Source organism: Amblyomma mixtum, chromosome 3 (genome assembly GCF_055824585.1).
Source record: "Amblyomma mixtum isolate Tamu chromosome 3, ASM5582458v1, whole genome shotgun sequence".
NCBI lineage: Eukaryota > Metazoa > Arthropoda > Arachnida > Ixodida > Ixodidae > Amblyomma > Amblyomma mixtum.
This window is the reverse complement of record NC_143014.1, coordinates 315,614,592-315,630,223: the sequence shown is the minus strand read 5'-3', so window position 1 is coordinate 315,630,223 and position 15,632 is coordinate 315,614,592. Positions and strand designations below refer to the sequence as shown.

The window sequence follows — 15,632 nt, the reverse complement described above, 5'->3', positions numbered from 1 at the left end:
GAAGCGATAGTGTGATGTATTTTTTTTTCCAGGTCTCGTGTGTTTACCAGCACTGTGCCATCACTCATATTAGTTGTAAACTCATTTAGACTTCTTTTAATATGTTGTGTTATCCTTGCTGACATGTTTTCCAATATCTTCTTTGCATGTGTTATTGTATATAGTGATAACCCCCCTACAATAATGTCTCATGGGCACTGTAGGTACTTTCAATAAATAAATAAATCAAGGTTATGTTATGGTGTAACAGCCAAGGTTTCAAGACAGCATTGTATGTTTCCAGCAACCTACTGTATATATATGGTTTTGTTTCTCTGCACTTTGCCAAGAACGCAAGTTCAGTGAAATGTGTACTTCAATAAAATTTTTATTTACAAAATTTTTACAAGGTGTTCATACACTAAAAGAAATGATCATTTATTGTTTTCTGTAGCTTTTGTACAAAACATAGGTGGTCCTTTGCGGTTTTTAGCTCGCACTTTACAATCTTTAGAATTCTCAATGCCACGTGCTGAATAAATACAAAAAGGTTTTCGTGCTGACAACAAAAATTCATGCATTTTGCTGTTTCACAAGGGCAGGCAAAAGCCACTTAAAGTAAAAATCTTCCAGGACTGGGATAGCCTGCTGGAGAAAAGTGTCATCTGTGCTAACAAGAACAGTCACACTTTGTTTCTTAGAATAAACAAAGAAAAAACGCTCCTTAGCATTAAGTAGATACAGGAGGATTTGTACTTGTGTGTAGTATCTGTGCGACTTCTTGAGCATCAGCTGGCCGCCAGTGCACTGTAAATACTCAACAGCACTGTTTCCCGACGTATCTAGAATGTCCTTATCTTTGCACTTATGCGGGCATTTAATCTCCAGCAAGCATGTCTCCTTGGATGTTAAAAATATACCATCAGGACTTCCACAAAGCCATGGTTGCTCGGGATGGAGGAGGAGGCCCACCTGAAAAGAGAATGCAGCTGCTCAACAACTGCTTGAATTCATAGCATTGTATCATGCTTACTTTATGAAGGCCTCTGAACAATACTTGACCACTTTGTCAAAAAGGTGCCCTTTATTTGATTATGACTGAAATTACACAATATCTAAGTAAGGATAAACTGCTCACCTCAGTGACTTCAACACCATGATGTTGCTCGAAGTCTCTCCTTGCTTCTGGCTCCATCCGCAGCCCTAAAAAATTGGTGGGGGTATAATGTAGTTAAACCGAGAACAGATGTGAAAGCAGGTGTTCATTCTTCAGTTGGAGAGGACACTTAAGCTCCTCAAGAGCACGACGCGACACCAGTAGAGGGTGAATGCACATGTATGCAGAATTTTTCATTCTCTGCTTAACATTCATAGATGGCATTGAGTCCTCGTACCACTAACAGTGCAGTGGCGCAGCGGTTAGGAGATTTATCACTGCACTGGCAGGTGGCTGTTTCTACCACAGCCACCCGTAGGCTTCATGCGACCCATGTTCCTCTTCCCGAGAAGCCTCTCGCGCAGATGGCGCGGTGCTCTCTGAACTTACTCGGTTTGCTAGGCAACGGCACAAGAACGTTTGGTGGCCACACCGCCACGAGCCTATGCGACGAGCAGAGCTGGGCTCCAGTAGTGTTGCTTTCACAGCAAAACGAAGCAACACTCGAAACCAGAGCAGTAATGTGTTTTACGTACCATATGATGTAGCTTCTGAAGAAAAATGCCTCTTTTGCAGTATGCTAGCAAGGACCTGTTCCGGGCCACGTCGGGTACGAAGAATGGAGTGTGCAGTTGTACTGCTGATGCGCACTTTTCTTTCTTCGTGCCACCTGGAAGCAGGTACAAAACCAAACAAGTAGAGAGTGCACTGTACAAGGTCATGCAGCATGTTCGACACAATGCAGTGGTGTTATGTTACCTTGGGCAACTTGACTGATCAATGGTTTGCACACAGAGTTCACGCACTGACTGGCATACAACGCGGTCTCTGTAAAAATCCCTTTCTTCGGCTGTCAGCTGTTGCAAGTGGTTTTTTGGGGCTATGTGTAATGTCGGAAAGATGCCCGACACTTCCAGCATATGCAGCGGTTTGCATGACGGCTGAATTAATGCATCAATACGCTTCCGCTGTGAAATTGTGACTGCTGCTTGCAGGGCATCATCAACAATCTCGGAACAAATGATTTCAGCCTCGCTCTTTTGCATTTGTTGCAACATCTCAGTGAAGGGCGAATCAATTCCACTGAAATATTCAAGTATGTGAAAAGGTGGGAACTCTGTAGGTGGCCTTTTTCCAACAAAAGGGCTAGTATTGTCTGGAAATAGGGAAACGAGAACAACAGCGGCGCATTAAAAATGGGCACTTGCAATGCTGAGTCAGTTACACGCAGTGCCCTGCGTCAAGGTACTTTGCAAGAAATGAACAGAAAGGTGGGTGTGGGCAATTAGTTTAGTGATTGTGCTACTGTACCGGCAGGAAAAAAAACAGCCAAAAACAAAGTAGTGCAGAAAAAGCAAGGTCATGCACGAAACTGCCCTATCATTATTAACAACCTGAATTCAGCTGGAAACATCTGGATACCGTGGGAGTCATTAAGAGGCTCACTGTGTCGTTGCTTGGACGTTCAGTCTGGGCTCAACAGATGCAATTCTTTCAGTACACCCACCACTATTTACTGTGCTTTCAGTTACACGCTACGGGAAAAATTCACATATTCGCGGGTCCCGTGCATCTAAACTTTGTCCCTGTTGCTTACACATGCACTACAGGAAATAGAAAAACCGCAGCGCGATAACGACGAAACAGCGCCCCAGTGATACCATACCTCCGAAGAGTTCTCCGATCGACGCTTTATCGTTAGTAGCAGGCTTTGATGGCTTTCCCCAAGCCTGCGGGCCACTTGTACAAGAGGCGTCTTCGTGGAGGTTTATAAACAAAGCGACAGCCGCGCAGTGCTTACAATCGCCTAGGATGCCGTAGCGGCAGCTGCACTTCCCTTGCAGAATTCTTCGTCCGCCTGGCACGAGCTGCGAATGAAAATTGCGAGTTTAGCCGCAATGATGACTCAATCTCGAAGATCGCAAGCCAACCGCCACTGCAACTATGCAAACGAACCGCCGCCGCAACTTTTCTCGGATGCCGCAGCCTCTTACAATATAAGGTTCGTTTCCGAGCAATAGCAACAAGTGTTTCTTAAAGAAACCCCGCTGAGAGTAAGCATGCATGAGGGTGCAAGTAAGTCCACGTTTAACTCACCTCAAGTTGAACGTCGTACACGTGTTTGCCCTGCTGAGACTGACACTTCGCCGAAATTTCAGAGCCGTCCGTTTCCTTTACTGAGTGCACATGATTGCTCTCGTAAAGGCGACGTCCTTTTTCGAGCTCCGGTCGCCGAAAATGCACATCGATGGCATCAATAGGCTTGAATCCGCAATATAAAACCACAGACATCTTCAAATTCGTACTGGGCGCGCACGCCGCAAAGAGCGTCCGCCTACCCAGTGTCAAAAAAAACATATGGTGGCGGCGCTGTAAGCAGCGCGACAGCGGCGCCGCCTGGCTATTGCAGGGGGCCTATGCTGTATGTGTGGGCAAGCAGACAAAACTGCGGAACACTTGGCTCTCTGCTGCCAAGGCCTTTCTAGTCCACCACGGCTGACAAATTCTATAGGCATTTGGGTCTCCATTTCCCGCCCAGCTAGAGGTACTGGATCGCGATCACAGCAGCAAACGTAATATCCGAGCCCCAGTGGAGACCATCGAGAAGCACCTTAATTGCTTGGTGGTGGGTGCTGTGTACAGACGACTAGGAGCTCCTCTAAAAATACTGGTTGAGGGTGTCATGAGGGAGCAGTCACTGAAATGGCCAGCAAGCTTACGATGTGCTGCTGTCATTGCTGTTCCAGTTGTGTGTATATGTTCATGCGTGTGCATGCATTCTGTGTAGGGAGTGACTAGTTATGTGTACTGTGTGCATGTGTTTGTGTACTCTGGCTGGACACCACACCAGCTGTGCCCGTCTGATTCAAAGGACAAGGCCACAGTCATCATCAGGCTGTCTCGACTAACTCAGCTCTCCACTGTTCCACAGAGGTGAAAGAATTATCATGCAGGATCTCAGATTTGGCGTGCATAGCAATTTCATGGAGTGAAATTTTTAACTATATACGGGGCTTCGATGGCGCACTGCGCTCGATGCCAGTGTGATGCTTCGAGCTATTGAAAGTAAAGAAAGCTCCCTGTGCCCGTCCCTCAAAATTGTTTTTTCTTTTTTTTGGGGGGGGGTGGTTATGAAGATTGCGTGACGCCTTCAAATACGAAAGATCTGAAGTGCTCTGGAGACAGACCATTTCTCTGGCTTTCTTTGGTTACTGTCACATGAAGGGAAGTGCATATCTGCGCATGTTTTTGTAAATAAGCTCTCCAGCAGTGCGTCCTGGAATAAAAGCCTCTCTATCCAATTTTTGTTATTCAAATGAAGGCAGCCTCTGACTGATCCTTTGCGCATCCTCACGCGCTCACCAACCCCGACCATGAATCTTGTCAACCGATCTTTCGGTCTTGAGCTGTTGCCTAGCAACAGTTACACCACATTAAGTTTGTTGTGTGTGAAATAAATAATAAAATAAATACTGCTGCGACTGGAATTCGAACCTGCAGCGGCGCGAACAGGTCAGCTTCGCTGGCCAGTGCTCTAGAGTACTATGCTATCGCCACAGCCGATCACGCCTCGTGTTAAACTGCAACACACTCTTGCACTCTGCATTGCATATTGTCATGTTCATCAGCTTCCAGGCACGAATAGATCGGATCACCTTAGCCTCGATCACAGCTTAACCTAGTCTAATATCCTTGCCAGACTTGCCGACGACCCAGCAGAACAAAACCATGAGCCAATCAGGCTAAACACACGCTTTTTCCTATTCCTAAAACCCTTTTCTTCTTTGTCTAGAATTAGCTCATTATTTCTTGTCTGACAGAGTGAGAACTGCAGTTGGAAATGGTGCATTGCATATCTTGGTTGCACGTATGAGGATATGTGCACTGATGTAAAATGTGTAAACTGGGTGCAGATAGCTTTGGGTTCTGTTTTTCGAAATGCTCGAGCTGATTCTTCTAGGATATTAACAAGCAAAAGCTATGTACCACATTTTCCTAGCTTTGTCTTTGCAAGTTTTTTTTCTTTCTCGAGTCCTTTCGCAAAATTGTTTTTCCTGCTGCTGTTCTATCTACTCCTCCAATTTGAACCACTGGGTCAGTGGCCTTAACGCGGCAGCTTGCTAGGTCGGTAGGACTTGAGTCAAGGAGAAATTCAGAAATCCTCAATTGCTGTGCATTGCACGTGCACCCTAAAGAACCCCAGCTGGTCAAAATTAATCTAATGTCCCCCGTTATGGTGTTCCTAATAGCTAATGTGTCGCTGAGGGATGTTAAGTCACATTGTTTACAATACAATTGTTTTTCCAATTTCTAGGGAACTCAAGTTAGTCTTGTATCTGATAAAGTTAAAGTACAATCCCCCCATAGGAGAGTAGGGACGCATTTACACACATTCGCGTTTAGGTGTTATGTATTGTGGGGTTGAAATGGGGGAGATAAATCCGTTCTCCCCCGTTTATCCGCAGCTGACCCAGTTCAAAACCGCGTGGCCCCCACCCCGTGGTCGCGTACGCTACCGAGCGCTCGCCGACCACGGCGGGCCTTGCGGGAACAAAGGAACGACACACTGGCTGACACAAAGAAGGCATTTATTGCTATAACAACAATAACGCCAGCTAGCAACAAAATACACTGAGGAATCGAAGATGTCCGACTCACCAGCACGGTTACGAGCGAACGTTCGCCCACGGTAGGGCAAAGGGAAGCTCCGAGGCCCGACGGAACGGGGTGGCGGGAGCAAGTTCCAACCACGAAACGCCCGCGGCGAAGAGCGGAGTGGCGCGCGGAAACGTCCGCGTGCTTCCCGGTCCCAAGGAGAAGAGAGCCCGTCGCTCCCCGCGAGCGCGCAGCAAAACGCCATCCGTGGCGCTGGTGTCGCTGCGACGCGAGCGCCCTCCCCTGTTAGTTAAAGTAACCAAACTGAGAAGAGTGCGTTTCGGGGGAGCTAACTACAGTTGGGAGTGCATTGCGGGCAAGCGCACCACAGGGGACGAAAAAGAGGGACCGTAATGAAGAAAATGCAAATGGTATTTGAGGAAAGAAAATTACGCAGTAGCTGTCTCACATATCTCAGTGGACACCCGTCATCCGGTTGTACAGGAAGGGAGGAAGAGGGAGTGAAAGATGAAAGAGGGGCCGTAATGAAGAAAATTAAAAGTGTGACACCTCTGCTGACAAGCTTCTGCTGACAACCTTCTTTCGACAACGGTGAGGTATTAAAGGTTTTCGCCTTAAAAGATGTCCTCAGAGCGTGGTAATGGGGTATATGACAGGCTCACAGGGTCTTTCGTGTCGCATTCAGCACCATCACAGCTAATGTGTGTGGCGTGCTCACCGAGACCGCCGCCATTGATCAATAACTCGAAGTGGGAACTGTTTTGGTCAAATGTTTAGGGGAATTCCCCAAGGTGGAGTAGATTTGTAACAAGGGAGTAATTACTCATTGGCATCCACCCGAGCGCAGCCATACGGCTACAAAGGAAAGCTATACAGCTTTCTCAGAAACTTCGTAGTTAAAGGGTCCCTGAAACGGTGTCCATGTAGGCAAAGAGAAGTCGAAGTATTGATAGACATTGAACGATCCATCATCCTACCGCAAAAATTTTTGATCTACCTTGTGTGGAACCAGAGATAATGGCTATTAAAAATGACCACCAGCCTTTTCCCTCTCAACTCGTACACCGGAGCGAACCATAAAAAAATAAAGATTACAGGCCGGGACCATGCTCCGCCCACAAATACGTCATCGACGAGATCGGTTTGTTTACTTCCGGTTGACGCGCTCTTTCGCTCGCTCGCTTTCCCGCTGTCTGCTGTGTTCACCTGTGTCTCGAAACCGTCGCTGCGGCTTCTCTCGCACTATGGACCCCGAGCTGAAGGAACGACTTTTGCGGATGAGTGCCGAAATGGGATTTCAGCCTTAAGGCGGGTACATATGTGCGAAAAGTGTGTGCGATTCGCTGCGGCGCGCCGTTGTGAACGACGTCGTAACAACCGATCGCAGCTCGTCGCCTGCGTCCAACCTGCTGGATGTCAACGACGAGCCGCGCGCAGAAAACGCAACGACGGGAAGCGGGCGCGGAGAGCGGCAGCGTCATGGTGCCGTACAGCGCGCTGCTCAGGGCGCTCGGGGCCGAGCCACGCCGGACCGGCCTGCCAGCCTTGATGCCGGCCGCCGGCGACTGAAAAACGCGCTAGTATTGTTTGTTCTCGTCCATAGCAAGCCCTTGGATAGATGCATGTCAAAAATGCATAATTTCTGACGATCGTTGGCCAATACCGAGTTTCTGGTAAAAGTGATGACTGCGATACAAGCAAATTTCATCCCACAGCCGCTTTGGTGCTGCTGCTACTTGGTGCGGCTCGCCTACCGTCTGCTAGCTCCGTTGCTGAAGGCATCGTGGAAATCGAACATATCTTTTATTATGGGACGAGTTCGCAGTAAAGCGATGTGAATAGTAGGCCTTTTATTATAGCGCAGGCGACTTCCGAAGCGCCGTCAGCTGCGGTTTCAATGCGAAACCAGATAGGCCTAGCGACGACTAGGGCAGCCTGGGACCAGCGCGCAGTTCGTCGCGCGGCGTTGCCGCAGGCGGTATCGTTGCCGAAAGATCCACTTTTGCACAGACATATTTTCGTTGCTCGAATCTAGGAATCATCCTCTCTGGTATCATAGCTGTTTTGCATTTTCTTGTGCGAACGTGACGTACGCCGAGCATGCCGGCCGGCCAGCCTGGATCCCGTCTGCCGGCGTCATAAAAACGAGCTAAAATGTGTTCTTGACGTAAATGATAAACCCTGGGATAAGAAATGTGAAAAATGTGTCATTTTTGAGGATCGCTGACCAATACTGAGCTGCTGGTAAAGGTAACGACTGTGATAAGAGCAAATTTCTTGCCACAACCGTCTCGCAGCTGCCGCGGGCCCGACGTGGGGTCCGGTTCGCCTGGCGCCCGCTCGCTTCGCTGCTGAAGGAGTCGCGGAAAGTGACCATACTATTATTTTATTGTGAGATGATGCTGTTGACTGCAAAGCGATGTGTAGAGTAAGCCTTTTATTATAGCTCAGGCGACTTCCGAAGCGCCGGCCGCTGCAGCTTCGATGCCAAAGCGGCAATAGGCCTAGCGACGACCACGGCAGCCAGGCAGCGGCAGAGCTCGTCGCCCGGAGCGCCCGCGAGCGGTGCCGTTGCCGAAAGCTCGCAACATAAGCAGGCATGCTTTGTCGCTGCTCGAGAAGTATTTCTGATAACAAGGCGATCTTGCCTTGTGATATTTGTAGACCATCCCAAGCAGCGCTCAGGCATTGCTGCACGGCGGCGAAGTGCGACACCGGTTGTGAGCGGAGCTTGGGTAGAGCGGCGCCGCGATGCTCACCGCTCCGTGTGTCCCTGCTTCTAGTGGGGCGGCAGTTCGCAAGCGACGATCGGTGCGGCGCGTCGGCCAAGGTTTTAAGGACACGCCGTTCAGAAATCGGGCGCTGAATCCTGACGACGACGACAGCTCGCTCACTTCCATCTTTCGGCAGACAGTGCCGAAGGGCAACATCTTGCCGAACCCTGGCTTTGCAACCAACGACACAGCACGGCCGGTCCATTTTGATTGCGCATGCGACGGAGGTCGCGACAGAAATCAGTAGTGCGGTAACTCCAAATCGCACCTCGATTCTCGGTTCGACGGCGGCCCCGGCGGAGTGACACAAGCAGCACGAGCAGACGAAAATATTGTAAACCGGAAGTGCAGTACTAATTTCTGACACCCAACACACAATAACCGCGTAAACATGCATATAAACGACAACTCTCCTTGCTGAAATGCGAAATGGTTCCGTGAAGAGTAAGAATGTGAAGTATCTAGAGCTTTTAGTTTGTTAAATAATGCGATTTCACGTTGTCACCGCGAACCAATGATAGCCCTGCGCTGGTGACGTAAAGAGTACTAAAATGACGTAATGAGTACAGATTCGGGCGGAAGTTCACCGCCGCTGGTCGCCGCAAGGCTCGAGAGCAGCAGTTTTTGAAAATGTATTATAAATTATCTACTCGCTTTTGATGTGTTGTACGTGGCATGAACGTTCAGTAGCCTACGCTCTACATAATGCAAGTATTTGTTTGCCAACCTCAGACACCCCTTTCAGGGACCCTTTAAAGAAAAGACCAGAAAAAGACCAGGACGAATTTTTCTTTAACTACGAAGTTTCTGACAAAGCTGTATAGCTTTCCTTTGTAGCCGTATGGCTGCGCTCGGGTGGATGCCAATGAGTAATTACTCCCTTATAACAAAGCTACTCCACCTTGGGGGATTCCCCTAAACATTTGACCAAACACCAGCGCTGACTAACAACCAAATGGTTTATTGCGACAGGTGAGGCAGCATATAAATGAAATGGCACGAGTAAAAACACAAGAAAAAGCACGAGAAAAAGATACCGCACAACCACACAAATTTAGGCCCCCTGAAAAATTAGCCTTGTACAACTTTGCTGGCTATTACCTCTTCAAGCTGAAGCAGAAGTTTAAAACCAAACCAAGGCAGATGGAAATGGGCTGTTATTTTTCTTCACACTATAAGAATAATTTTTTTTCTGATTACTACCAAGTAATATCATTAGTGCTGTATGATATGTGGCAGCATCGTAATTAGTGCTAAGAAGTTATTGGGTGACATGTGCAACCAGAAAAAAGGTATGGAAAGCCTGCACACACCACTGTCAAGGAGAGAGGTTTCTAACACGAGAGCATTAAGGCTGCCATTCAGCAGAAAACCCAGTGTTACCCAGCCGGCATTGTGTCAAAAAACCCGCTTCACACATGTGTGTCTGCAGTGAAAGTCATTGAAACGAGGATTTGTAATTTGAATCAAATGTCAGCACATGTCTGAAACTACTTCACTTTATAAAGTAATAGTTTTTACGTACAAAAAAATTTAATAAATTTCTGTCTGCCTTGAAACCCATGACCCCTGGGTCGCCAGCCAGGCACGCTACCAACTAGGCCGTGTAGGCACATTGACTTTGCTGAGGTATTGTAGGGTCCGCTCGCGGGCCAACTCAAATCCCGCGCCGCTCACCGCGGGTAGCCTCGAGCCCTTCCTCCCGAGTGGTGGAGCGGGGGGGAACCAGGCTACGCGAGCGAGCCTTCTTAAGGAAGGCGCAACCACCAAGGCGCCCTCTTTTTGGACACCGGCTCTCCCGACACCTGCCCTGCCCGAGGACCACCTGACCTCCGCTGCCCCAACGAAGCCCGACCCCCTGCCGCAGCAGTATGTAAGAATAAACCTTTTGTTACGAAGACCTGCCTCGAGTCACTGCCTGTACGTCCCCGCGTAGAGGAATCAAAAGTGCACAGAGGCTCTGTTACCTATCTGGAAGGAACGTCAGTACCTAAGGCAATTGATGACCTACTACAGAATGGGCCCAAGTACAGTATGGAGCCTCGTGTCAGCAGACATGAGCTCCTTGCTACTGTACATCGTGTGGCAGAGAAAGCCGAGATAGACGAGAAGCAGAGGTGTTTGTCTGAAGGCATCGACGTCTTAAGCAAGATAGACAGTAAACAACAAAGGCACATGGACCCTGCTCTTCACCAAGTGGTGGACCACTTCATCGAAAACAAATTGACACTTCTTCAAGCGGACAAGGAAGGAGGGTTTGTGGTTCTTCCTACGAGCACGTTTGGTGATAAGGCTTTGGCAGCCGTACACAAGAATTTCCTTCCTACGAAACGCAAGCCTTCAAAACTGAAGACCACAGCCGTGAGACTCCTAGAAGCCAACAACTTGGATAATCTGGCTCAGAAGGTGAAGAATTGCAAAGGTAATCGCCTCCAAATCTTTTTCTCCGCAAAAACGCACAAGACGGACTGCCCTTTGAGGGCCATTGTGACCGAGGCTGACACCTGGCAAAAGTTAGTGGGCCAGTATTTGCAGCGACACCTGCAGTCCCTTGATGTGCAGGACCCCTGCTACGTTGCAAGCGCAGCTGCTGTGGTTGAAGTTCTCAGCGACGGCATTCCCGGAGCCAACGCTGGGTTTTCTATTGACATCGAAGACTTGTTTTACAGCATCCCTCATGACGAACTTTTTGTTGCAGTGCGTGAAGTGATTGAACAGAACGGCCTAGTTGCCTTCCAAAATGCTTGTGGCATCTCCGTCGATGCGTTCTTAGAACTGTTAACTACTTATCTTTCATCTACCCTTGTAGATTTTAAGGGCGGTCTGTTCATACAGAAAAAAGGAATCTGTATTGGTGCTAGCGTAGCTCCTATCTTGTGCCAAATTTTTTAGCAAAGTTTGACAACACACTTTTAGGCTCTTTTCTTGACAAACGAGTGTGCAAAGTTTTTAGATATGTTGACGATTTCTTGATAATGTTAAATCTTTCACCGACTGACTCCTTGCATGAGGTTGTAGAAAATGTCTTAGAAGATTTTAAAGCTTGCTCAAGCTCCCTTTCTTTTACCTTTGAACTACCCGCTAACCAGTCGATTCGTTTTTTAGAACTTCAACTAACTTTTCGTGACGATGGCCATGTATGCTGGTGTTTTTTACCTAGGAGTAAGAAGGCTTTATTACCGTACTCGTCTGCACACTCAAAAGTCGTCAAGAGAGGGATTGCCATGAGCTGTTTTCGCAATGCTCTGCAGAAGAGTTGCCACCATAGCATGAAGTCAAGTTTCGACAACCAGGTTAAGCGTTTGCAAGAGGCCGGTTTCCCAAAACCGCTTTTGAATGCTGTGGCAGAGTCGTTGCTGCAAAGAATTAAGAGCCGTGACGAAAAGGTGGCTGACCCTACTAGGGCTGAAAGAAGAAAATTTGAGGTGATGCCTTATGTGCATGGGGCTTCCCACAATATCAAAAAAGTTGCTGCAAGACAAGGTGTCAATGTTGTCTTTTCTGCTCCTTGCAAACTTTCAAGCCTTTGTTCACGTGTCGCGCGTGGCAGAACTAGACCACCTGTTTGTTCGACGCGGCATCAAAACTGCTATGTTCCTTGTGCGACACGGGTGGTTTATAAGATACCGCTGACATGCGAAAAAGTTTACATCGGTCAAACTGGCCGGTGTATAAATGAAAGGCTACGAGAGCACCATAACTCTCTGACTCCGGCTGACGGAGCAAACTTGCCTCGCCATTGCCGCGATTGCGGGTGCTACCCGTTGTTTTCCAATGTTACCTTTCTCGGTAGAGGCAAGGATAAGGTTGAGCGGGAAATCCTCGAAGCATTTCACATTAGCAATCATGGAGATAACTGTGTTAGCACGGCTTCTATCACGTTGATGCAGAAAGAATTAGGTTACTTGTCCCGTTGACACCGCAGTTTGACTATCTTAGGAGATCGCGTTTCTTGATTTTTTGGGCTGGTTTTGCGGTGCCGTTGAGTTGCGCATGCTCTGTTGGGTTTTCTTGGAGACTGGCTGTTTTTTCAATAAAGCACAGTTGATAGTCCAGTCGTTGTGTGTGCCTCGTCTCTCCTTTGTCCCTGTCTTTTTGGCTGGTTTTTCTTAAGTATAATGTGGGGCGGCGAGTGATGTGTGGGTGCTGCTGGCTTAATTTGAAGCTTAGTAATGTAATTACTGCAGGGAACTAGAGATGCGCCAATTAGTGAGAAACTAATTACAGTAACATTATGAAGGTGAACTCCTGTGTGTAAGAGTTCAAAAACAAGAATGTGGAACCTGTGTTGAGATAATTGTGGTAAATGTGTGAACATGAATGAAGAACAGCGACTGTGTGTGTGAAGAGAACATGCTGCAGGGAGCCGTAAACACTGTCGCGTCATACCCATGAATGCTGAGCTTAAGTGTCCCTCTACATTTATGGGGAGCGAGTTAAGTTGCTATGCCTCTTAGGCGTTGCACATTGTCTAAAAGGAGTGAGGTGTCTTATGCACGCACAGCGAAAAGTATGTGGAAGCCAGCATTGGCAAAACAATTTATTTTCATCACTGTCCTTCATGCATCCTAGAATTCATTATGCAGCCTAACTGTGAATCATTACCTCGTGCAACATTACATATTGACGATTATGTCTCATGTACAAAGATAAGAATTTTTTTTTGGGACAGACCCGCCTTTCATAAACGTTTGACAGTGGCGACATGCACATTAGTTTTGCCGAGTTTACAAATAGAAGTAACCAGCAGTCACCTTTGCTAAACGGAAAAATTGCAGCATGTACACTCACCCCACAATCACAGAATTTCGCGACAGAGAAGCCAGAACTTCTTTGCAAGATGAAAATCTATATGCTGTCGCATTAACAGTGTCAAATGTTAAAAGCTTTTCAAAGCTTACCGATGATATTCTGTTGTTTGCCCAGCAGCTTCAGGGGGCACCCATTTGTTGCGCAAAGTTACCGAGTCTTTGGGCACATGTCAGAGTCAGTCAAGCACCTTTCTGAGAGACAGAATGATGACATTCACGAAGCGCTGTGTGTGGATGAACAAGTGGTTAACTATGGTAAGATGTACTAGATTAAAAAAACACATCACGCAAAAAGGATTACGCACGATCTAAACCGGATGATCACCTGTGGTGGTGTGCGCTGAAAACTGGTATATGCACCTATCGAGGAAATATTTACGGATCGCTGGGATTTCCTGTCACAAAGCGACTCAGGCTATGGGGACGCCGTAGTGATGGGCTCCGGAAATTTCAATCACCTGGGAATCCTTTACATGCACTGACAACGCACAATACCCGAGTCTCTAGAATTTTGCCTCCACCGAAATTCAGACGCCGTGGCTGAGATCGAACGCGCCGTGCTTCGGGTCAGCAGCTGAGCGCCATTACCACTGAGCAACTGCGGCGGCCTCTGAGGGAAACCCCAGCAACTGAAAGAGGCGACTCAATGACGGTACAAAATTAAGAATAGCTCTGATTGCATTATTCCAACCAGCGTAAACTAATTTAGCTTGCGTAGGTTCGTCGAGAAGCTTGGTGTATTTCAAGTGAAAGTCTGCGATACGAGTGTTTATCATGTTTATATGTATGGCATGGTTAGAAATGAAATATTAAATCCCTGGTGCTCCACCTAGACGATGTAGTTGAATATTTCAATAGCCAAACGTAAATCAGAAACGAAAGCATTGCTATCGAAACCGAAACCGAAACAAAGTTGACCCGCAGGCTTAACATCTCGGAGGACGAAATTAGTGATCTGACACCCCGACGAAACCTAAACTGAACCCGAGCCGCGGCAGAAAGCCTAAAATCTCGGAGGACGAAATCAGCGGTCTGACCACCCGCTCGAGGCACTGGCGGGAGAGTAGAAGTTGGTAGCATATACAATAACTCTAAGTAGAAGCTGATTAATGAACTTGGACCAAGAAGTAAGGAAGCGCTGATAAAAGAATTGGAGACAGTCATAACGAATCAGCAAATTCCGCACAGCTGGAGACAGAGTAAAATGAATTTGATTTATAAAGGGAAAGGAGATAAGATGAACATAAAATCCTTCCGTCCGATTGCGATAACGTCTCTTATGTACAGGCTGGCAATGCAGGCGGTGAAATTAAAAATGCAGTCATGGATAGAAGGTAATCGAATACTCGGAGAACTTCAGAATGGGTTCAGAAGGGGTAGGCGCTTAGATGATAGCCTGTTCGTGCTTACCCAATGCATAGAAATAGCTAAGGTGGAAAACAGACCTCTGTTTTTAGCCTTTCTGGACATAACTGGTGCATACGATAACGTAAACAGGGAGCTCCTGTGGAGCGTATTGAAAAATTTAGGTATCGGTCATGAGGTAATTGATTTTCTACAGGAAATCTACCGAGATCATGAAGTTTAAATTACATGGGAAGGGAAAAAAAGTACTACAACTGGGGGGTGCACAAAGGATTAAGGCAAGGTTGTCCTCTATCACCGCTGCTGTTCATGCTTTACGTGATAAATATGGAAAGAAGGCTAGAAAAAAGTAATCTAGGTTATAATCTGTCGTGCAGATTAAGCGGAAATGTAGTTGAGCAGCGACTCCCGGGTTTAATGTATGCGGACGATATTGTACTGTTAGCAGATAGCCAGGAAGATTTACAAACTTTGGTTAATTGCTGTGTAGACGAAGGAGACGCTCTAGGATTCAGTTTTAGCGCAACTAAATCAGGTGTGATGATTTTTAACGGTACAACTGATCAGGTGCTTACAATACAAGGCCACGAAATACCCAAAGTGGCCGAATACAAATACCTCGGGATATGGCTAAACGAAGGGCAGATATACACGGAAAAGCATGAACCGGCTCTTAGGGCAAAAGGACGAAGAGACGCCGGGATAATGAAACATAGGGCATTATGGGGGTACAACAAATATGAAGTACTAAGGGGTATTTGGAAAGGAATAATGGTGCCGGGACTTACTTTCGGCAATGCGGTTCTGTGCTTAAGGGCAGAAGTTCAGTCGAGATTAGACTTAAATCAGAGAGCTGTTGGAAGATTAGCACTAGGTGCCCACGGCAAAACCACAAACGAGGCAGTACAAAGGGATATGGGCTGGGCATCG

At 47.3% G+C, this 15,632-nt stretch overlaps 1 protein-coding gene and 1 long non-coding RNA gene across 2 annotated transcripts; both read right to left on the bottom strand.

Moving 5' to 3' along the window:
* Positions 1 to 552: 552 nt before the first annotated feature.
* On the bottom strand, positions 553 to 1,791 carry LOC149355683 (uncharacterized). Its single transcript, XR_016289354.1, has 4 exons — positions 1,672 to 1,791; positions 1,118 to 1,182; positions 736 to 951; positions 553 to 564 (listed from the first exon to the last, which is right to left on the bottom strand). It is a non-coding gene; the product is annotated as an uncharacterized LOC149355683 (long non-coding RNA).
* LOC149355682 (uncharacterized) lies at positions 1,664 to 3,427 on the bottom strand. The gene is made up of 4 exons (XM_089577674.1): positions 3,233 to 3,427; positions 2,937 to 3,003; positions 1,895 to 2,291; positions 1,664 to 1,805 (listed from the first exon to the last, which is right to left on the bottom strand). The coding sequence occupies exons 1-4, from the start codon at positions 3,425 to 3,427 to the stop codon at positions 1,664 to 1,666; spliced, it is 801 nt and encodes a 266-aa protein (XP_089433800.1).
* Positions 3,428 to 15,632: the final 12,205 nt, after the last annotated feature.